Below are 22093 nucleotides of genomic sequence, written 5' to 3'. Positions count from 1 at the left end.
GGTCAGCCCATCATTGCAGCAATGGGTCCTTCATGAGCAGAACCTGAAGCAAGTGACAGGAATAAAGCTCAGCTTGCCAGACGTTCTCTTGATTTTTGTGTGTGATGCATTCATCAGCAAAGTGCCCAGAGGACACTTGGAAGTGACAGATTGACCAGCAGCAAAGCACCAAGGCCAGACACTTTTGTTTCCTGCGTGGGGCTGTAGAGGAGCACAAAGCCCAGCAGCTGCTGGGCAGAAGCACATTTCCCCTGAGCTGTCCCTGAGCATCAAAGCACGGAGTCTTGTGTGTGCCAGGCAAGAGCTCTTTACCTGGGCACCAATCCTGATTGCTCCTGTGAAATCCAAAGTGCACCAACACATTTGCAGAGACATTTCCAACACATTGCACAGAGTTTCTCTGCTGGGCCAAGCCAGCAGTGACCAGTGTGGATGACGAGCCACAGTCCCAGAGTGCACTGCTGGTAACTACACAGAAACCTCCTGTTCTGCTCCCTTGGTGTGCTCCTGCTCATGGTGCTTCATTTAGCTGGGATTGGATCCTTCAGCCTGGAAATGGCATCCTCCTTTTGGCTTTCCATGCCACTGGATTGCTCTAAACTGCATTTGCACTCTTTCAGAGTTTTGACTGCTCCTTTTCTTAGAGCAGCTTTCATTGAAATGCTGATAAAATGGGCCCTTTTCAGGCTAAATCAGGATGCTTTCAAGGTGAAATAAACCAAAGAACCACACTGCCAATTCAACAGTAACTGTTGCTTGGTCTTCAGGGAAAAGTTCCTTCTCCCTGTCTGATTCCTGGGCTGTAATCTCCCAGGACAGGTAGTGCCCTCACATTTGCATCTCCTGAGAGGAGGTTTGTAGGCAGCAGGAAAAGAGCAATTCCTGAGGCAGTCAGTGTCAAGTTGTGCATGCAGATAGCTCTGAACCCTCTGTGTGCTCTTCACAAACCATTCTCGGATGGGGTTGCTGGCAGGGGGACCCTTGAGTGTCGCTGCAGAGAGCTGGGTGCAGAGTATGGGGGAGCTGAGGTCATTTTAGCCCCAGGATCTTGTGAGGGCTGGATCTGCTCAGCAGTGGCTCAGTGGCTGTTTGTGATGCTGTCTGTTGTGGCTGTCTTCTGCTGGCTGTGGCTGCTTTGCTCCCTGCTTGCCCGAGGGAGCTGAGGGGAGCTGCAGTGCAGAAGGAATCTCACGGCCAGGTGTGCCCCAGCGCTGATGCCTCTCTTTGTGTTGCAGTCCTTTCTCCGTGGTGCCGGCCACAGGAACTCTGGCCGCTGGTGACACCGTGCAGGTGACAGTGGCACTGCACCCGCTGGCGGCCGGGGACCATTGCGGCTCCCTGGCAGTGTGCTGCAGCCCAGGTGAGTGCTGGCCCTGCCCGGGCACAGGACAGTTCTCCACCACGGCTCCCTGCTGTCCCATCGCCCTCCATTCCCTGCAGAGGTACCTCCCCTGTTCAGCTTCAGCCCAAAGCAGACTGAGAACTCCTTGGTGTTCAGGGCCTTGATGAAGTGGATCCCCTCTAACAGGCTGAGGTTTTGGACTCCTGTTTTGCTGGGAGTTGCTGAGCGGAGGAAGGAGGATCCCTGATTCTCCAATGCCATGTGGCTATGCCTGGTGAAGTTTGATTTTATTCCTGGCCAGTGCTGTAGGGGAGGTCTCCATCAGACTCTCTCCAATGCAATGGATTTCTTGCACACCTCTGTCCCATCTGCTGCTTCTCCCCTGGCTTGTCACAGACCCTTTTTCTATGTGGCCCTTACACACAGATGTAGTTTCTGTCTGACAACATTTTCAGGCCCTCAAGTTGCTTTTTTGTGACAAATCAAAACAAATTTTTCCCTGTCCCCATTTCCCAGGCTGTTCATGCTGTTGCAAACCTCTCACATCTATCTCCCATTTGATTTCCAGACTGAGGAATCCCATTCAGTCTTAATGTAGCTGCTCTGTACTTACCAATCGTTCCTTTGTCCCTTTTTAATTTGATTTGCAATGCTCCAGCTTGATTTTTGAGATCAGAACAATAGAAAATATTTCAAGACTGATGTGGCTGTGGGTTTGACAGGGAGATGATGATGATGATGATGATGATGGTTTTCATGGTGTTCATGTTGCAGTGGTTTGTCATCTTGCAGAGCCAGGCTGGTTGTGTTTCCTCACCTGTGTCCCCTCCTGCTGTGGGCTGTCACTTCACTTGTTCCTCTGGGCCTCCTTGTGCTGCCCACCTGGCCCCAGGCACATTTGCTGGTCAGCAAGAAGGGATCCAAGGGATCAGGAGAGACAGGAGTCTCGTGGGATGCCCGGGGAGAGCCTGGGCAAGGCAGGACTGAACAGGGCTCCTCAGCGTCACCTGAAGGACTTTGGTGCAGAAATCCCGGTGATCTGAGGGGGTCACCGGAGCACATGGACCAATCCCACTGTACATCCTGCCACCTTGGGGCCAAATCTCTGCCAACAGCCTCAGAAATCAGGTGTTTAAGGAGCTGCCCAGGACATCCCCACGCTCTGCACACAGAGCTGTCAGGATGTGATCAATGGACTGATCCACAGAACTGCTCACTCAGCTGAAAACTGGGACACTTTCTCTGGGACCTGTGGTTTGCTGCGTTCCTTGTGCTTCCATCAGCCAGGGAGCTGAGCAAAGACTCCCCTTTGCTTTGTTCCAGGCGGAGAAAGAATCCACACAAAGCTGCACGGAGAAGCTGTCGATGTAAACGTTGGGTTGAGCACCAGTTCTGTGGAGCTTGACAAGACTTTCATCAGCATGTCAAGCCACAGAACTGTGTTCATTGAGAACAGAAGTAACATCAGAGCCCACTTCCAGTGGAAGGCTTTTCCCACTGAGGAAGAAGAGAATGAAGAGAAGAGGAGGTTGGTTTGAAAGATGCATTTCAGTGAGATGCATGGCCCAAGAGCGAAACGAACGTGTGGCCTCAGGGGGGTGTTGGTGCCTTTGAATGGTTTGGGCCAAGGAAACCATCCCTGGCACCAGGGTGTGTGTCCCTGGGCTTCAGGAGCTCAGCACTCAGCATTCCAGTTCCATTTCTACTCCACCCAGGGATGGCATTTTGGGAAGGAAAGGTTGATTGCCATGACTGGATTTCCTCAGGTTCTCATGGGGCTCTTGTCTCTCGAATCTTCTTCCTACATGACCTGGCAACATCCCTAAACATCTCCTGAGTTGCCAGCCCCTCTTTGCAAAGGTGATCCACCCTCTTTTTTCCCCTTAGTTCCTTCAAAAGCTCCTTGCCCATCCGGGCTGGTTGTCTCCCCCTGTGCTGCTGTCAGAGAAGCTTTTGAGATCTCAGAGCAGAGAGGACTTTTTTCTGAGAGAAGATAGTGCAGGATCCTTTCCCTCTCAGGACATTCTCCTGCCATGCACTGGGATGGGAGCCAAAAAGCTGTGGATCATGGAAAGGTCCCTCCAGGAGTTTGCTGTCTCCCTCCTGCAGAACAAAGTGCCTTCCCCTCTCAGAGCCTCTGTTTTCATGCATGTTGCATAGAAAACCTTGAATGTCACTGAGGGGATTGGGTGCCTGGATTCATCCATTTCCTTTGGAAGTGCTCTGGGATGCTCTTGTGCAAGGCAGAGTAGGGAAGAGGGCAGGTCCAAAATGGAAGAAACAAAGAGTGATGCTGGTAGCACGTAGCTGCAGCCCAGCTTGGTCTCCCCTGCCCAGGGAAGTCCTGCAGTGGGTGCTCTGGGATCTTTATGTGCCTCCCCCGAGCAGCTCAGTGGGAGGAAAAGGCAGCTGAGGTGGCCGGTGGCTTCTCCCTCAGCTGTGGCAGAGGCTTTGAGCCAGGAGGTTCTCAGGAGGGCTGCTGCCTTGGGAAAGCTCTCCTGAGCTTGCAGCTGTGGAGTAAAACTACCTGCTGTGCCAGTGAACAGCAAAGTTATCCTCTGATCCATGTGGGACCCTCATGGCTTGGGCTCAGCCTTTGCTGGGGAGCTGCTGCTGCTCCTCCCCAGGTGCTTTGCTCTGCTGCACTCACCCTTCTCTCTGCAAAGATGTGCAAATATGAAACCATCTGCTGGCCTTGTCTCTCCCTGGGGCTGCAGGCAGTGTTTGCTGCGGCCGCCGAAAGAGGTGTCCCAGGAGAACTTCCCAGAGGAGACCAAAGCAGAGAAGGTGAAGGGCTTTTGTGGAGATGCCCCTGCCCTCCTGAGCAGCATGGGCCAGGAGAAGATGGCAAAGGTGCCAGAAGAGCCCATGCTGTTCTGCGATGACATTTTCTCCATCGAGCCAATGGTGAGTGAGAGCTGAGAACCTCCTTTTCCTCCTCCTCCTCTTCCTCTTGCTCCTCCCAAGCAGCCTCCCCCCGCCCCCCTTGCCCCGGCTGCGGTCACTGGGCAGATCCTCAGCTGGCCCCGTGTGCTGAGAGGGAGGACATGGAGTTTCTGCTGCGGCTGCAGAGCTCCCTGCTAAAAGCATTGCTGCCCTGCAGGCTCAAGGCAGGGCTGGGAGCCTGACAAAGCCCAGCTCTGCTGCCAGGGCTCGAGCTCAGGGCACTGCGTGCGTGTCCTTGCAGTGTCCCAGGGAGCAGTTATTGTGGGCAGGGGCTCCCCCGACACGTGGGGTTCAGCAGAGGCTGTTGGAGCCCTGCCAGCTCACACCCTGACCTGAAGCTGCAATGGTTCCCTGGGAAAAGGAGGCCAAATTCAGGCCAGGGTTAATCCCAGAAATGCCGATCCCCTCCTGGAACCACGCCTTGCACTATTCCTGAGGCTGCCTTCCAGGGGCATCTGTGAGCCTGGACACAAGGGGGGAAGGTTTCCATGGGCCTTTGGAGTTCTCCTGCACACAGGGACACAAAACCTTTTCCTTTTCTGTTTGTGCAAGCAAACTGCCACGTGCTGCCATCAGCCAGAGCCCTGATTCTGAGTACTGGCATTGTGAGAGATGATGAATGCCTGGTGTCTGCACAGGGCAAAATCCCTTCTCACCTTGGAGTAAAGCCCAGAATGATCCCAGCCTCTGCTTTCTTTCAAAACAGCTTAACCAATACTTGTATTTCAAGGCAGGGGATCACGTTCTCTTCTTGGTTACTCCTGTGGCCCATCTAAGGCCCAGAGCCAGCAGTGCACAGTGGCAGTTGCATCCCACTGTAGCTGATAGCAGCATGATGAGACCAAGAGCTTGTGTCAGAGCAGCAGCAATATTGTGGAGAGTGGAGCTGATCAGCTGAGCCTTGGGAGCTTCCAGCAGTGTCTTGAGCTGGCTTTGGAGGGTTTCCTTGGGCTCCTTGTGTTGTTCACTCATCACTGATGCTCTAAACAAAGGCTTACAGGACCGTGGTTGAAAACAAGGGATGTGAAGTTTGAAGAGAAATGTTTTGCTGTCTCTCTCTGTTGTAGGAGGGAGAAATCGGGCCGAATTGTTCGGCCAAAGTCCAGGTGACCTTCAAACCCCTGGAAGCCCTGGAGTATGGACGTGTGGCTTACTGCAGCATCTCAGGTGCAGCTCCTTTGCCCTGCTTCTCTCAGCCTCAGTGAAGGCATGGTGCAAGCCTGAGCCCACTGGGCTGCCATGGCAGTGCTGGGAAGAGTCCCTGGTCAGCAGGGCAGTGCTGGCACATCCCCAGTGGCCCTGCAGCTTCCAGGGAGTCTCCCGTGCAAGGCCAGGGCTCAGAATCCTGTCTCTGGCTTACTGATGCCAGAGCAGCCCAGGCAGTGCAGGGAGAGGTTTTCATGCCATGGCTTTGCCAGCATTTCCTCAAAGGCCAGGGAGCTGCAGAGCAGAAGAGCTTCAGTGAACAAGCACTAAGGCCCTCCAGGCCCCTGGCCTCCAGGATGGGTCCATTGGCCATGGATCCATCATCAGGTGGCGGGAGCTGAGTTAGAAAGGTGCTCCCTGAGCCTGGATCCCCTCCCAGTGCCCAGACACCACCAGAGCAGAGGTGGCTGAGCCCCGCTGAGCCCAGGCTGTTTGTAGAAGCAGCACCCTTGGCCAGCAGCTGCTGCTCTCCCTGTGGGGGAGTTGTCACCTTGCAGCTCTCAGGCTGTGGCAATAGGACACAGTGCTGAGTGCAGAAGGTGAGGACTTTGGCAACAAAGTCCTGTGCTACTGGGCCAGGTCGTTTGGGAATTGCCAAGCTCTTGATGAGCTTTGTGCCTGCACGGAATGGATTTCAAAGCTCCTCCAGGTGCATGGGCAGCAAACCACAGAATCATAGTATGTTAAGGGTGGAATGGACCTGAAAGATCATCCAGTCCCAAGGCCCCTGCTGTGGGCAGGGACACCTCCCCCTAGACCAGGTAGCTCCAAGCCCCATCCAGCCTGGCTTTGAACACTTGCAGGCCTGCAACCTCCACAGCTTCCCTGGGGAACCTGCTCCAGTGTCTCACCACCCTCCCAGTAAAACAATTTCTTCCTAATATCTCACCTCAATTTCCTTTCTTTCCAATTTCTACCCATTACTCCTTGGCCTGCCACTGCAGGACACCAGAGATGTTTTAAACTCAGCAAACTGGTGGCTCAGATTGGAAACCAGCCCGAGGAATGGGTTAGAAATTAGAAGTCAGCCCCAAGGGACAGCTCCTGAGGCAAGAGAAGGGTGCATCTCTTCTCCTGCAGCATCAGGAGCTGGTTGCATCCAGCTCAGAGTCAGGGACTAGCACTGAGGCAGCCTGGAAAATAGAGTGTAACAGAGGCAATGATTGTACTGCAATGGACATCTCTCCCCAGGCCGTGAGAGCAGGCTGCCCCTGCACCTCCGAGGGGAAGGCCAAGGACCCTTGGTTGAACTCAGCTCGCACACTCTGAACCTTGGGAACATTCTTGTCAACACCCCCCAGGTCTATGAGGTGAGCAGCAGGGCTTGGGCTGGATCCTGATGGCTCCTGAGGCAGCAGCAAGCCTGGTGGAGCTGTGGAATTGCTGCCAAGCTGGGCAGCTGTGAGCAGGGAATATTGGATGCACTGGTCAGATCTGGGGGGTCAGAAAGGTGTGTCTGTTGTTCCTGAAGCCCCAGTCGCTGCTTTTGGGCAGCCTTCCTCAGGGATCAGCTGGGAGGCTTCCTGCAAAACAAGCCCTTGGCCCATGGAACCAGCCCTGGCTCCAAAAGCTGCCTGTTCAGAGGCTTTTGTGGCAGTGCCAGACACAAGGCACCTTTGCACTGGGCTCTTCAGAAGCAGCTGCACCAAACTGGCTGCCTTTGAGCTGCAGTCACTGCCAACAGCTTCCAGCCAAGTGTCTCCTGCTTCTTCCTGCAAGTCACAGGAAAGGCTTGGCAGTTCCCTCCCTTGCTGACCAGTCCCTCCCCACACTTCAGCCCTGGTGCATCTCTGGCTCTAGAAAGAGAAAAGTCTTCCTGGCAATAAAGCAAAGGATTTTTCTACCTATTTGCCTCCCCCCAGTAGTGTCAAGCTTGCAAAAAAGTCCTGAGAGAGCAACTGGAAGAGGTAGAGAATGAGGCACTCCATCATGCCAGAGACTTTGAAAAGCTTGGCTGGGGCAGAGAAAGACACCCTGAGTTTTCTTACCAAAAGATGCTGCTGTCTCTACATTTTGATGCTGATGCCCCAGGATCAATGGATTGTTTCCATGGTGTGGGCAAAGGTGAATGAGTAGATGGTGCTGTTGGAGCTGTGCTAGCTGGGGCAGCAGCAGCTCTGTGGTGATTCACTGTGCAGCTGCAGTCAGCCCACGTTGCTCTCAGGGCCAGGTCTCAGGGAGCTTGGTGATGCTGAGCAGAGGTGCACTGCTCTGTGTCTGTGGGATAAGGCCAGGGTGACTGCAGTTCTGTGGAGTTGCCAGTGCTTTGCATGAAACCCCAAAGGCAGAACTTGTCCTGTTGTGTCTTTGGACTTGTGCCATTGAGCAGCACAAAGCATCTTCTGCCTTTTCTGGGTGTTCATTGCATCCTTAGACAGCAACTGCCAAGAAGGGAAGATCCCCCATGTATTTCCACTTTGCTTTCTTGCTGCTGCAGGTGAAACTGATCAACCAAGGAGCTCTTGATGCTCCCTTCACCCGTATCCCTTCAGCCACAAACGGGGGCTTCTGCTTCAAGTTTGCACCCGAGGAGGGCATCATTGCAGCAGGTGGGAGCCAGACTCTCCAGATCTCCTTCAGAGCCACCGTGCTGGGGTCCTTTGAGGAAGAATTCCAGTTCAGAGTGGCTGGATCTCCTAGGCCTGCCATCCTGACCATCAAGTAAGGAGCCTGGGAGCTGGGTGGGCACAGCTGGAGCTGTCTCTGGGACATCCCCCACCTACCTCATGTTGGGGTGGAGCAGGGAAAAAAGGTGTTTGCTGAGGTCTCAATGTCTGCTCTGATGCTGGCATTGCCTTAGTGTGAGGATGCCTCCTGCCCTGTGTGGTAGCCGGGAGCTGGAATGACTCCTCCCTGCAGGGATGTCCCTCTGCCTTGGGCCATGGCAGGCAGTGGGATGGATCAGCTTTGGGCAGCAGCTGCTCTGGGATGTCCCAGCTGAAGAGCCAGCAAGGCCCCCAGGGCTTTGGAGATGGGCCAGCCTGGGTGATTCTGCAGCAGCAGCAGTGTTTGTAACACTTGTGTTCATAATCCCTGCCAGATGGGCAGCAGCAGCCTCAGCTCAGCTCTGCCAGCCATGCTGGGGGGGACAAGCTGTGCTCCCAGCTGCTGGGCACAGAGTGCTCTGGTGCCTCCTTTGCACAGGCAGGAAAGGGCTGATGTGGGACTCAGGGAACTGGGCAGCAGGAACTGTCCCGAGCACTTGGGCATCATCCCCTGGGCTGGGGCCATGGCAAGAGATAATCCTGGCCCAGCCAGAGGGAGAAGGGCTGATAAGAGGGGAGGCAGAGCTCAGTGCTCAGGAGCACAGCAGCATGAGGCCTTGTCCCTGCTAGCCTGAGCCATGTGCTGCTAGGATCATGCAGTGGAAGCAGGAGAGCTGCTGCTGGCTGCTCTGCAGCTTTGCAGCTGGGCTGCTGCTGTTGGGAGGCGCTGGGGCAAGGCAGTAAAGGAATGAAAGCACTCTGCACCTGATGATACCAATGAGATAAGGGAGATGGATAAAAAAGAACAAGGCAGTTCTTACTTAGCAAGAGAAAAGTGGTGAGGAGGTCTGCCCATAGTGGAGAAAGAATTCTGCTGGCTTTGGTTTTGGAGGGAAAGTGCTGCTTTTGTATTGTGGAAATCAAGAGGGAACCTTTCACCATCAAATAATTGATTCTCCTCTGCCCCTCCCCCAAACTGGCCATGGGATGTTTGTGCATAGCAGCTTTGTCCTTGAGCGAGGGCAGGTGTCTCTTGTTGGGATGTGCAGAGCAGAGCCAGTGGCACTGCTGGGAATGCAACAGAAGGCACAGGTCACTGGGCCTTGATTTTTAACCAAAAGGCAGCGTGGGCATGGATTGGCATCAAGCATGAACCAAACTGGTGAGTGTTGTGCAGCTTCAAGTGCTGATTTCAGTGGATGGTGGTGACTTTTGGAGTCTGTCTGCTGAGTTCAAGGACAGCTGAGGTGCTGTGCCAGATTCAGGACACCCTTGTTTGGTTGTTTGAGCTGTTGCTCTTGGCTGTGCCAGCTGGTGCCCTGCTGACCAGCTGGTCCTTTCCTCGAGGATTCATCTGTCCCCTGGGTAGAAGTGTTGCTGCTCTTTTCAGAGGATGTTTGGGGCTCCCCTGGATTCATGTCTCAGCACTCTGTCTGTGATGATTGTGTGGCTCAAACTCTCCTGAGGAAGCTCCTCCATGGCAGCAGCAGTTCCAGCTAAGAAGCAGCAAAGCAGGGACCCTGTGGCTGGAAGGGCTGGTTACAGAAGTTTGTGGGGACACCTTTATGGCCATCACATTGCAGATGGGGCAGCTGAGGCACGGAGCCATGTCGGGGTGTGTGTTCAGGGTCCTTCATGGGACCACCAGCATCCCGGGGGCTTCTCCTGCCTGCCCTGTGCCCAGAGCCCATCAGTGGCTGTTGGCTGCTGGCCACTTGGCTGCAGCTGCCTCCTGTGCACAGGGGCACTGTGCTGAGCACATGGTGCTGTGTTGCTGGGAAACCCAGGGTGCCCTGAGCCCAGGTTTTGTGGCCCCGAGCCACGAGAGCCGGACCTTTGCAATTCCTTGAACCAAGCCATTTCCTCCTCTGTCCTGGCCATGCAGGGGCAGCGTCACTGGGCCGAGTTTACGCTTCGACCTCCCTGAGCTCGACTTCGGCGACATCTCCTTTGGTGAGTGTTCCCTGGGCTGGGACCCAGCGTGAGGGCTCTGTGCCTTCCAACAGAAAAGCATCCCTCACTCCTGCTCTGCCACAGCAGCCTCTTCAGGCTGTGAACTGCAGGGCTGCTGCTGCCTCAGGCAGCATTTTGCCATTGGGAGATCAACTGGAAGCAAGGAATAGAAAGTCAGTATTTTCTGGTGTCTCTGTGCTGCTTTAACAGACAGATGTGTGCCAAGGCAGGTGGGAATCTTCCTGGAATGGAAAGATTCCATTCTCCCTCCAAATGATGCCTTTGAAATTACAGGGCTCCCAGGCAAAACGATGGGAAAAGGGGGAGGGAGGGAGGGTGGGAGGGAGGGAGGAAGTGGCAGAAGGAACGAAATGCTCCCTTTGCAAACTGCCAGAGGGCAGGGGGATGTGGGCAGTGCCGAGCAGCAGCAGGCAGCAGCGGGGAAGGCAGGCAGGTTGGGTGCCAGCGCTGAGCTGCAGCCAGGGCAGTGCCGGGGCCAAGCACACAACCTCCCGCAGCAGCCCGCGGCCGAGCTGCGATCCCCGGGCGGGAGGAAGGGAAGCTCCGCTCCCTGCCCAACCTCAGCTCCGCCTGCACAGCCGCCCACGGCATCACGCCACAACTCCCAAAAAACCCCGAAGGGAAAAGCCCACCCCAGGGCCAAAACCCCCCAAAAGCCCTATCCCCCTTCCCAGACCAAGGGGAACATTCACTGCCAAGCCTAAACCCAGAACAATGAAGTTCATGAACTTTTGAGGAAACGAATTGCCTTTCCTGAGCTGCTTCTTCCCCACCCTGCATCACCACGGAGGCACTTGTCAAACAAGTTGCCTTTTGAAGAAATGAAACAAGAAAGGCAACAGATGGAAATATGGTTCTGAAGCAGGAGATTCATCCTGCTGAATCCCATTTCATTCCTAAGCTCTCTTCAGCTGAAGGCAGCTGTTGTATCTTTGCTTCTTTGTGACTGTTGAGTGTTGTGTGCATGTGCTGAGCTCAGCCTCATGTGAGGTTTGGACATCTGTGTTTGTCCTTTCTGTGCCTCCCTTGCCTCCCTGCTGGAGTCACTGCTGGAGCTGGCAGTGGTCACTTTGATGGGCTCAGGGAAGCTCTGGGCTGCACCTGCAGTTGTTTTTTCTGCCCATCTGTGTTCCAGTGACTCTTGGTGAGCAGGCCCGGGGAGAAGTCTCCTCCGCACAGAGCTGGCCAGCCCAGCCAGATGTGCACTGCAGAGCAGGCTGGGGCTGCTCTCCGGGCTCTGCAGCACATGCCCACCATGAGTGGCTGTATCTCTGCCCTTCCAGGATGGAAAGCAAATCTCAGAGCTCAAGTGGGCTAAACCCTTGCAGGCAGCAATCCCTGTGAGCAGCGTGGCTGTGATGTCCCTGTTTGTTGGGTGAGGTGGGACATGGTTCCTAATTGCTAATCTCAAAGCAAGGCTCGGCTGTGCCCCCAGCTGAGTGGGCTCTGAGCTGTCACGAGCTCAGTCTGCTTGGCCCAAACCAAGAGATGCCTTAAGGATCCTGCAGAGAGAAGCTGCATTAGGGAGCTTTGCCTCACCTTCTAGTTCCTGATTCCACCCTCGCTTTCTTTTGCTGTAGCTTCTTCCCAGTGACGACTCACTGTTTCTGTATCTTGAAAAGGGTGGGAGTGTTGGCAGGCTTAACAGGGAATTTGACAGCTTGAATTCTCCGAGTAAATGCTGGCTCTGGGTGCACACTCATCACTGAGAGATCACTGGTGCTGCTTTGGGGCAGGTGAGGGAGCTGCTCCCCATCACCAAGGGAGAAGCTTGCAGTGTTCAGCAGGGCTAGGAGTGGGCATTTTCAAGGCTGCAGGCTGGAATCTGTGTCAGAGGGAACTAAGTGACGATGAATTCCTCATGCAGCTTCTGGGTGAGCTGTAGCTGGGATAATAAAGAGCTAAACTCCAATGCCACTTTCATCCTGCCAGGATATTGGCAGCAGCAGCCATGCCACAATGGGTGCCTCAATGGATGTGTGTGTCCTTTGCCAGGCTTTCCCTACACGCAGAGCTGTCGCCTCACCAACACCTCGGCGGTGCCCCTGACGTTCAAGCTCCGCATGTCGGACGATGGCACGCAGCCGGCTGTTGACAGCGTGGATCAGATCCGCAGGCACAGTGACCCAGCCTGGAGGAAGGGAATTCATTTCTATGTGGAGCCCAGGGAGTTTACAATGAATCCCAGCCACGGGACCATCCTCCCCCAGGGACACCAGGATATCCAGGTACGGGAAGAGTCCAGCCACAGACGCTTCAGCACCAGGGCTGCAGCTTCACTGCAGTGTGGGAGGGCTTTAGCTCTGCTGCAGCTTTGAGCATGGTGTGAGGCAGAGATCTGCACTGCTCTCAGGCCTCTGCTCGCTGCCTTACTCGGGATGTTCCTCAAGGAGCACTGTTTGGTTTCCAAAATCATATGCTGAGCTCACACACCATATGGTCAAGTCCTGCAGCCATTCTTGTGTTTTGAGAGCGATTTCTTTGATTGCAAGTGGGCAGAGCGAGGATGAGGACAGAAGGTGGCTGTTAGAGAGATGGCATTGTATAAAGCAGCTTTTCTTCTTGGTCTCATTTCCCCTCTCCTGGGGAGCAGAAGGATTTGTGTTCACTGCAGGAATCTGCAGTGGGGACAAAAACCTCTGCAGGCATGAACTGCCCAGCACCTGCTGGGCCACACTTTGCCCTCAGCTTCCTGCTGTGAAGCTGAACTCATTGTGTTCAAGTCAGATTTCCTCTGCATGTATGTCATTGTAGTCAGATGAGAAATTGGCCCCTTAATTTGAATGCAGTGGTGCGTAGAGCTTTAGTCTAATGTTTTAATGTAGCTGAGCTATGCCCTGACAGCAAGGTGTGTTTAACAAATCTGGTGTTGCCAGAAGGCTTTTGTTCCTCTGAGACTGTGCTCTACACATGGAGCAGCAGAAGAATGAGGGCAAAATCCTCCCTCAAGGCCTGGAGGATATCCCAGGTGGGTAATGAGCTTTTGTAAGGAAGAATTGACTGTTCTTCTCTCCCCCCAGGTGACCCTGTGTTCCAACACGGTGATGGAGTTCTACAGGAGGCTGCTGGTGGACGTGGAGGGTATTGGCAAGGGAGTGGCATCACTGCCCATCACAGCCAGGTAGCAGCCCTTGCCTGGCCTCCCCCAGGCACTGCCTTGCCCAGGGTTTGCTGGCTGCAGCTGCCAAGGAGAAGTGCTGGTTCATGAGCTCATGTTGTGCCAGCTGGACATGAGCACAGCAGTGCTTGGACAGCAGCCTGTGGTGAAAAGCAGCCCTGCTCACAGCCCAGCACGCTCCTGGGCCAGGGAGTCATTTCTCCTGAGCCACTGGAGTTGTGTGTCCCTTGAGCCTTAGTGAGCACTGATCCTTCTTGGGAAGGCTCCCCCAGAGCTCGTGGGTCCCTGGGACTGTTCCAGGAGTCCTTGCAAGCCTTCTTGGGTAAAGGAGGGGCTGAGGCAGCTGTGGGACAAAGTGCTCTCTCTGCCTGGGGCACTTGGCAGCCTCTGGGTGCTGCCTCTCAGGGTTTGCCCCTCCTTGACAAGACATGTTGGGGTGGGGAGACGCAGAAGGCAATTTATCACTGTCGGGCTGTGAAATGTCCATTTGACAGTGAGCAATGTGTTCTGCTCCATTTCACAATCCTTGGGGGTAAACGTTCTCCATTCTCTCAGTAGCTCTGATTGCCCTGGGGTCATCTCTTTGCCCAGATGTCTCGTTCCTAAGCTGCAAGTGTACCCCCAAGTCCTGCTCTACGAGGAGTGCCAGCTGAAGGTGCCCTACGAGAGGAAGCTCTTCATTAGCAATCCCAGCCACCTGCCTGGCTGCTACGGGCTCATTCCCCAGGTTTGCCATCACATCCACCTCCTCCTGTCAAATATTATTGAGGAGAGTATTAGGGGAAAACAGGGTTTGGATGTGACCTTGCTGGTTTCTATTCAGTCTTAAAGATCTGCTGAGAACAGGATCCTGCCCAAATGTAAACTTCAGGAGGCAGTTTAACCTCCTGAGGAAACAGTTTATGTTCTAGTCTTCAGGGTGTTCTCTTGTGGGAGATCTTGGAGGGTTGTGAAAAGCTGCTGCATCCACAGACACCAGTGCCTGTGCTGGCAGCCTCCTTGCAGGATGCCCTGGGAATGCTAAGCCTACAATTCTTGCATCGTGTTTGTGCCTTTTACCTTTGTCCTGGGGATTTTTAAACGTGTGTGTCAGTTGCTGTTGCGGTGGATGTTAAGGAGTGTAAAGTTTCTTCCGAGGTCCCTCTGAAGCTGCATTTCATTCTGTCTCTTGCAGAAACGCAAGGAGGACTCTCCCGTGTTGTACTCCAGCCCCAGACCCTGTGGGATTGTCCAGCCTCACAGCATAGCAGAGATCCCAGTGCTGGTGGAAGTGCAGGCGTTGGGCACGCATCGCACCAATGTTCTCATCGGCGTCTTCGGGGATGAGAGAAACCCCCTGGTGAGGGCAAGGGCAGCTGTGTGCCTTTGTGCAGCTGCTGCTGGCAGGGGGCAGAGGCCACAGGGATTCTTCCGGGGAAAACAGGCACAGGCTGCTGGGGAGAAGGACAGGAGGGATGGGTGGCACAAGCAGCTCGTGCCTTAGAGGTGGGAATCTCAGTGTCTGACACAGAATGGAGTTCGGCTAAGCTGGAGTCGAGGGTCATTTTAGTTAATTACTCTTTAAAATGCTGTTAACTTTGGAAACATCTCTTTCAAAATGTCATCTCTCTGAGCACAAAAGAGGATGTCAGAAGACTTCTGGGAACCTTGAGCTTTCTGTAAAAGAAAGGAAAGCTGGCATTTGAAGAGTGGTTGCAAGGATTGAAACTTAGATTAAAACACATGGAAATGACGATGCCAAATTCCCTGGATGGCAGCAAACATCTGAACTGGGCCATTGTGGCACTGCATGTCAATCAGTGAACAGGAAGGACAGGCAGTGCAGGCTGTGCCAGGGAGCCTGAAGTTGGACAAAACAGTTGCTTTCAACTATCAGGCTGCTTACCTTAAAGAGGAGGGTTTCTCCCCACCAGAAGAACCAGTTGTTTAACTGTCAGCCTGCTCTGAACTAGAGATGTCTTGCAAAGCTTTTCCCTGTGGGCCAATAATTGGTAGTTTGAAAGGTTCCCTTAGCTTAATCCTTTCAAATTTGGAGGTGAACATGTAATTTCTTTTCTTTTTCCCCAAAAGCCCAGCATTTCAGCTGGAGAGTGGTAGCTGTCCCTAAGGAAATAACTTGAGCAGGGTTGAGCTGTTTCAGGTTTTTTAGGTTTCCCTGTTGTGGTTTGTTTTGGGTTTTTTTTCAATCTTTCTTGCCTGCTTCCTGGAACAGAGACCAGAATTACGGAGCTCTGGATGGCTGGCAGAAATCTCCCCAAGCCCGAGGCTGGCAGAGTTTGGCAGGACCCCAGCACTACAGCCTATGTATGTATGTATGTGTGTGTGTGTGTATGGGGAATGTGACCTGAGTCACCCGGGAGTGTTGGGAAATGTCAGCCAAGCCCCCAGCAGTGTCAGGGAAACATTCCTGATAAATACCTGGGGGAGCTGCAGAGTTTCTGGCGTTGGGCACTGGGGGGGCTGTGCTGGCTCATCCCTGGCTGGGTCTGCCCCTCGGTGCCTCAGATCTCCCCTTTTTGCTTGCCTTCTGTGTCTTTTCCTCTCCCACTGTGCTTTTTGCATGCCCACAAGGTGTTCATCCCTGTCCTCTGTAGTTCCTCAGTGCAAGCAGTGGCAGCTGCTGCAGCAGCTCAGTGTCATCCCTGGGCTGCCTTTAGAACAGACCTGCTCCAGCCTGGATTGGGAAGGGCTGCATCAAACCATTGCTCAGTTCAGCGTGCCAGCAGCCACCCAGGGGCTGCATCCTGGCCAGGAGCTGCTCGTGCAGGTGTCCCTCCCTGCCACTGCAGGTCCCTGTTCATAGTTATCTGATTTTCCAGAGATGAGCTTCCCCCACCTAAATTCCAACCCCGGCCACCGAAGGAGAAGAGAGCCTGTTTGGATTGCCCGGCATCTCGCTGGAGGCACTTCAGGATGAGAAAGGAGGAGGCAGGCAGAGGCCTGAAAGAAGTGCAGGGTTTGACCCAATCTTCAGGAGTGGAGGTAGATTTTCTTGTACACCTACTGCTTGTGTTGCCTCCCCAGCCTGCCACCAGCAAGTCGTGCTCGTGCTGAGCTGCCTTTTTGCTGCCCTGCTGTCCTGTGCCCTGGCAGTGGGCTGGGCAGCAGGGCCAGGGGCTGGACATGGGCTGAGTGGGAGGGAGAAACAGGAGAGTTTTCCTTGGAGAAGCTCCCTCAGATGCTACAGGCCTGTGCTGAGGGTGGGATTTTTTGCCTTGTTTCCTTCACAATGGAAGATGAGGCTTTCATCTGCATCATCATGCTGAGACCTCCAGCTTCCTTCCCAGGGCAAGCTGTGATGAGTCCTGATCTCCATGGAGCCTCTTCCCAGCCCAGCCAGACTCCCTGTTTGCAGGTCTCTGCTTTCCCCCGAGAGCTGGGATTGCACTGGTGGCCCTGAAGCTGTCTGACCAAGGGAGCCTTTGCCAAGTGGCTGTCTCTTCCTCCTGGCATAGAAAATGGCTTGTTTTTCAGGTGCCACCACAAACTCCTGAGAGCCCTTGCCTCCCACTGGGGTTGGAGGGATTCAGGTGCTCCGTGGACGCAGCGCACACTGCCCTGGAAGCGGAGAAGGGAAGAGGGAATCTGTCTCACTTGCACATTGTCAGTGTGGCAAGCAGGGCTGGAGCTGCCAGTGCCACTGGTGGCCCTCAGCATTGGCCACCGAGGGGCCTCACATCCCTCCAGGCCATCACAAAGTGCTGCTGGAGCAGCTGCTGGTTGGAGAGGCCGTGCAGGACACGTTGTAGGGCTGCCCAAGGACGCTGTGCAGCCCCTCTGGAGGGCACTGCTCCCCCTGGAGCTCCTCAGGTGCTGCATAGGAAACTTGTGCAGGAGCTTTTGCTGTGGCACCTTGAGAAAGCAGCATTGAAATCAGAGAGAGAGGGGAAGAGCCTCAGGAGTCAGATGAGCTGGGCTGGAGTCCTTTGCTCAGCTCCAAGAGCTCTCACTCTGAGTCTCCTCCTTTTCTACAAGCAGTAAGTTTTCAAACTTTTGAAAGGCAAGTTGTGCATCAGAGAGAATTTCTACTGCCAGGAGACATCCCAGTTCACTGTCATGTCATGTACTAATGAATGCATTGCCCCGTGAGTATGGCAGAAGATTTTCCCCATGGTCCCTGCTCTGGTCAGTGGCATGGATGCAGGATGAGATCAGGGTGATTCTGGCAGTGTTTGGGGAATAGGCCCCTCCAGGTACAGCTGCACTTTGCTCCAAGATGCTCTTGTGCATCCATTTCCATGCTCAACACCTCAATCTCTCCTGTCTTCCATCCAGGCTTTCAGTGTCCTGCCACTGTCAGCTGTGCTGCAGCCAGGAGAGAGCCAGCAGGTCTCCTCCACCGTCTCTGGCCACCTCAACACCATCTCCAGTGTCCCGGCGCTGTGCCACGTGGAGGGAGGCCCCACCTGCGAGGTGGGGGTGACCGGGGGGGCCTCACGTGTCAGCTCCTCCCTGAGCCCCCGGGGGATCAACTGTGGCTCTCGGGCACCTCTCAGGGAGAGGTGAGTAAGCCTTCCATGGTTCCTGCTCTTGCATGGGCTCTTGTCCCTGGAGGGCTTCCCTGCTCCAAGGACTCTGAGCTCAGAGGTGCTGCATAGCAAAGGCCAGAAGCAGCACAGGGATGGCCCCTCTTGGCTCCCTGGCTCCCAAGAGAGGAAGGACCTTCTTCTGTTGAGACACAACATCTCCTTCTCTGCTTTAGTGCTGAGCCCTCCTGGCTTAGATGCTGCCTGCAGGGAGCTGGGCTCTGGCCTTGCCTTGGCACTGCCCCCAGGGGTGTCTTTAAGCCCATGGTGTTGAGTCGCATCTTCTTCATCATCTCCCTTCACCAAAACAGTGGCACTGTGGTCTGGGCAGGCGTGGGGCACAGACCAAACCTTGCTTTGGGTCCTGCTCCTGCCACAGGTGAAGTCCTGGCAATGCTGATCTGCCAGGCTTCTCCTGATGCTGGGACAGCAGCCATAAAAGCTCTGTCCTTTCGGCTCCCCTTCAGCTGCAGCAGGAGGCAAGCACAGGAGAAGCTCTGCTCCAGCCAGGCAGCCCAGCTCAGGACACAGAGGCAAAGTGTGGAGCTGGGAGGGGAGGCTGCTGAAAGCAAGCCTGTGCATCAGGACTTCCTTCAGCCCAGGCTGGAGTTGCTTTCATGGCGAGGAGACGGACGAGGCTGCTTCCAATCCTTTCCATGGCAGACAGCACTCGTTTGCTTGGTCCCAGCTGGGTTCCAGCAGGAAATCTGGCTGACAAGAGCCTGCCTTGCAGGAGAGGAGTTCCTGCAGCCTTTGCTTTCTGGCTGATGGGATTATCCTCATTAAGGAGCAGGCTATGAGTCGTTAAAACCGAAGATCACGGGCAGAGACTCTCTAACTAATTAAAGTTAGAAAGTGGTATGTTTATTAACAGCGGCGGGCGGCACAAGAGCCGTCCCCAAAAGGCGTGACCGCGCTGTACAAGGCTCTGTGCCCTCTCTTTATTTCCCAAGATCTTACATCCAATACATGTGCACAACCCCAGCACCTCCCATCCCTGCTCTGGATTCAAATGAGGTCATTGCTCCTTCACGCCTGCACAGTTCTTCTCTGGAATTGGGTCGGTGGGCTCCAATTGGGTCAGTGGTCTTAAGGGATGAAGTCAGGAATGTCTTCATCAGCTCTCTGGGACCCTCTGGCACCATCCAAGGTCCCCTGCTTAGTGACTGATTGACATAAAGCCCAGGTGCTAACCATTGTTCTACTGCTTTCAGAATGTTCTTATCACAGTTCACTTGCTCCACTTCCTTCTGTCAAGAAGCTCCTCATGGTAAACAATGGAACAATCAGCTCCAGCTGAAGCACCTGAGAATCATTAACCCATCGTCTGCCTATCTAACTTACATCCTGATCAGTGTGAATTGCTTCTAAGCCTCAGCTGAAACCTTAACTCTTGAAAATCATGCTTCAGCTGTGCCCAGGGAGAAGGGGGCTGAATGAGCTGAGTGAGAATTGCAGGAGAGATAAGCAGATGTCAGCAATCTGTGCTCTGCTTTCAACTGGCAAGTCAAGAGACAAAGGGCGTTTTCAGGCGTCAGCGCAGAGAGCTGCTGGATCAGCCTTTGGCAGCGGGCTGGAGGTGTCTGGCTGTGCCTTGAGAGGGAGCTTGCACAGTCAGGACCTTATGATGGCAAGGCTTGGGTCTGGCTGGTCCTGGAGGTCCCCTTCCAGCAATGCCCTCACTTGGGATGTTCCCAACCTCTGCGGGTTGAGGAGAATTCATGGAAATGGCCTCGGGGTCAGGGAATGAAGTGCAGGGCCAGCCAGGACTAGTGAGCCCAAGTTTCTGGTGCTGACTCTCAGCCCTGTTTTCTGTTTTGTCTGCAGAAGGGAGCTGAAGCGGCTGGCTCCAAAGCTTGGGGAGGAGGCAAAAGCCTTAGAGGAGGAAGAGAGGCGGAAGAAGGAAAAGAAGGGTGTCCCTGTGGGGAAGCAACCTCCAAAACCAGAGAAGGGGAAAACCAAACCCCCAGGAAAGAAGGAAACCAAGGCCTCAGAGAAGAAGGAAACCAACATCCCTAAAAAGGAAACCAAACCCGCAGAGAAGAAGGAAACCAAGGCCCCAGGGAAGAAGGAAACCAAGGCCCCAGAGAAGGACACCAAACCCCCAGAGAAGAAGGAAAGCAAGGTCCTAAAGAACAAAACCAAATTCCCAGAGAATAAAAACAAACCTCCAGAAAAGAAGGAAAGCAAAATCCCGGAGAGGAAGGCAGCCAAAATCCAAGAGAAGGAAACCAAAGCGCCAGAAAAGAAGGAAGCCAAAGCCCCAAAGAAGGGGGAACCCAAAGCCCCAAAGAAGGGGGAACCCAAAGCCTATTATTCTGTTCGTTATTAAAATATATTTTACTTGTGCATCAAATCTCTCTATGGGATTGTTTACCTGTTCTCTTCCCTGGTTCTCATGGGACAAACCCCTTGTTGCTGCAGGTGCATTTGTTGTTCACCCTCAGAAGAGATTGTTCACAAAGTCTCATTCTCAAAATAGCTTCACATGGGAACTTGTAGCTGCTCAGCTGCACTCAGAAGAGATGACAGGCCAGCATTGATATAGCAGAACAAGGCCTGATTTCATAAGGCCTTTCTTTGATCATTCTTCTACCTGTCTAGGACATCTCCCCCTTTTTGTTAATTTCAAAAAGGCTCATCTGTTCTGATGTTGGCACAGCTCACTCTTGTGAGGGTATTATCTCATGAAGGTTATTGCTGGTTATCTGTTAGATCTGGGATAAGATCCAGAAAAGACCAATTACAATCAACAAACCTTAACCAAATTCTGTCAAGTCATTGACACTGGGTTTTGCAGCATGAGAAAACAAAAGAATAATGTCCAATGTCTCTTAGGGAAATGGAAAGAAATGACCATTGTTTCCAATCAGTTCAGAAGTAGGAGGAAGTGCATTAGCTGGAAATGTTGATCTTGGCCATCACTGAATGTCCTCCTGGGAGCTGGAACAGGGAAGAACTGCAGAAGGTCAGTAGGAACTCTGTACCATGATGCTGCCATGAGGCTCTTGCTGGCAAATTGCCTCTGTAAGTTTGCAGACACAGCTGTGTCTTGGCAGTGCTCCTTCTGTTCCTGCTCTGGCCACAAAGGCTGCACGGTGATGAGGTTATTTCTCTTCTCACTGGGCCTCCTTTTTTCAGAGCTGATCAGTGTCTGATGGAATGAACAGGTGACTGCTTGGAGCTGTTGCTGATAAAACACAGGCATATCTTCTCCTGGAGTTAAGGAATCAATGAGGCTTCACTGTGGGACACTCAATTGGGATTTCGATGGGATGATCTGTTTTCCAAATTTCTAATGAAAATACTGCATTATTCAAAATGATTCGTCCTCCCAATTTCTCATGTACATATTGCATTCTTTGAATGTTCTTAAGGCATTCATTCCTCCTCTTTTTTGTTTTTTCCGAATGAGATGCATGTCTTTTGTTATGAGAATGAAGAAACATCATAGTCAAATAATACATGTAGTGGACACGAAACTTCCAGCAATTGGGAATAATTTGGATACAACTCTCAGGGATATTTCAAATAGCAGACAAAACTAACAGCATAGGTGGGATTAGGTAAATAGCAATCTCTGAAATAATGTACCATCATGGCAGAGTCTGCAAACAGCTGACAAACCTCGATTCACTGGGGACTTGGAGAATTCTTGCCAGATAATAATTCCCAAGCTCCCTTTACAAATAGTTCAACTGTCATGGATAGAGGGACAAATTGCAAAGTCAAAGCAACTCCAATCTAGTTTTGATGCAGAAAACATCTGGGTCTGTTGGCAAATTCCCGTCCAGGTAGAGCCAAGGCCTGGCCACTACCCAAGCTCTGAGTGGGAGAGAATTCCCTAAACGTGATTTAAAACAAGGCTCTTAAGAATAGCACTTACGAGTAAAGGTCTAGGGCTGAAAGACCAATGAACCCTCCAAGAGCTGGTCTCCTCCACAACTTCCTCAGCACAGAGATGCTTTCAACACAGCAAACTGTGGGAGTGGCTTTGTAATAATAATTGGGACGGCATCTGATGGCTTAGAGTAGATGTGACAATAGCATCAGTTCAGAGGAGGCTCCTGACAAAGCTGAGATATCGTTTCTTGGAGCTCTGACAAATACCTAAAAATCATGAGCCAGCACTGGGTCCAACCATGGAGCCCCAGGGCAGAGCCTGGCTAGAGGGGCAGTCTGGTCTGAGAGATCCATGAGCAGCTGGAGAACAAAAGAAGGATCCTGGAATGACACGGGCCTTGCAGATAATTACACCAAAAGAGGGGAAAGCAAA

The 22093-nt window shown here is 53.2% G+C and overlaps 3 protein-coding genes across 8 annotated transcripts in view; 2 read left to right on the top strand and 1 right to left on the bottom strand.

Moving 5' to 3' along the window:
- LOC119696487 overlaps window positions 1-22093 on the top strand; it is a 1710157-nt gene that overhangs the window by 738449 nt on the left and 949615 nt on the right.
- Window positions 1-22093, bottom strand: part of LOC119696488 — a 1499846-nt gene that overhangs the window by 555558 nt on the left and 922195 nt on the right.
- LOC119696489 (hydrocephalus-inducing protein-like) lies at window positions 1135-21929 on the top strand. 6 transcript variants are annotated; one of them, XM_038126221.1, is made up of 15 exons: window positions 1135-1360; window positions 2666-2870; window positions 4060-4249; window positions 5356-5455; window positions 6686-6804; window positions 7932-8155; window positions 10085-10152; window positions 12169-12401; window positions 13194-13294; window positions 13847-14018; window positions 14466-14630; window positions 15504-15595; window positions 16111-16273; window positions 17567-17793; window positions 19645-21929. In XM_038126221.1, the coding sequence occupies exons 2-15, from the start codon at window positions 2764-2766 to the stop codon at window positions 20147-20149; spliced, it is 2466 nt and encodes an 821-aa protein (XP_037982149.1). In that variant the 5' UTR covers window positions 1135-1360; window positions 2666-2763; the 3' UTR covers window positions 20150-21929. The 6 variants fall into 6 exon arrangements, with proteins under 6 accessions (XP_037982149.1, XP_037982151.1, XP_037982145.1 ...); XM_038126217.1 differs by lacking the exons at window positions 1135-1360; window positions 2666-2870 and having other exon boundaries at window positions 3889-4249; XM_038126218.1 differs by lacking the exons at window positions 1135-1360; window positions 2666-2870 and having other exon boundaries at window positions 3890-4249; window positions 13850-14018.

Source organism: Motacilla alba, unplaced genomic scaffold (assembly GCF_015832195.1).
Source record: "Motacilla alba alba isolate MOTALB_02 unplaced genomic scaffold, Motacilla_alba_V1.0_pri HiC_scaffold_31, whole genome shotgun sequence".
Lineage (NCBI taxonomy): Eukaryota > Metazoa > Chordata > Aves > Passeriformes > Motacillidae > Motacilla > Motacilla alba.
Note: the sequence above shows the minus strand (reverse complement) of the source record. Positions and strands in the feature narration are given on the sequence as shown.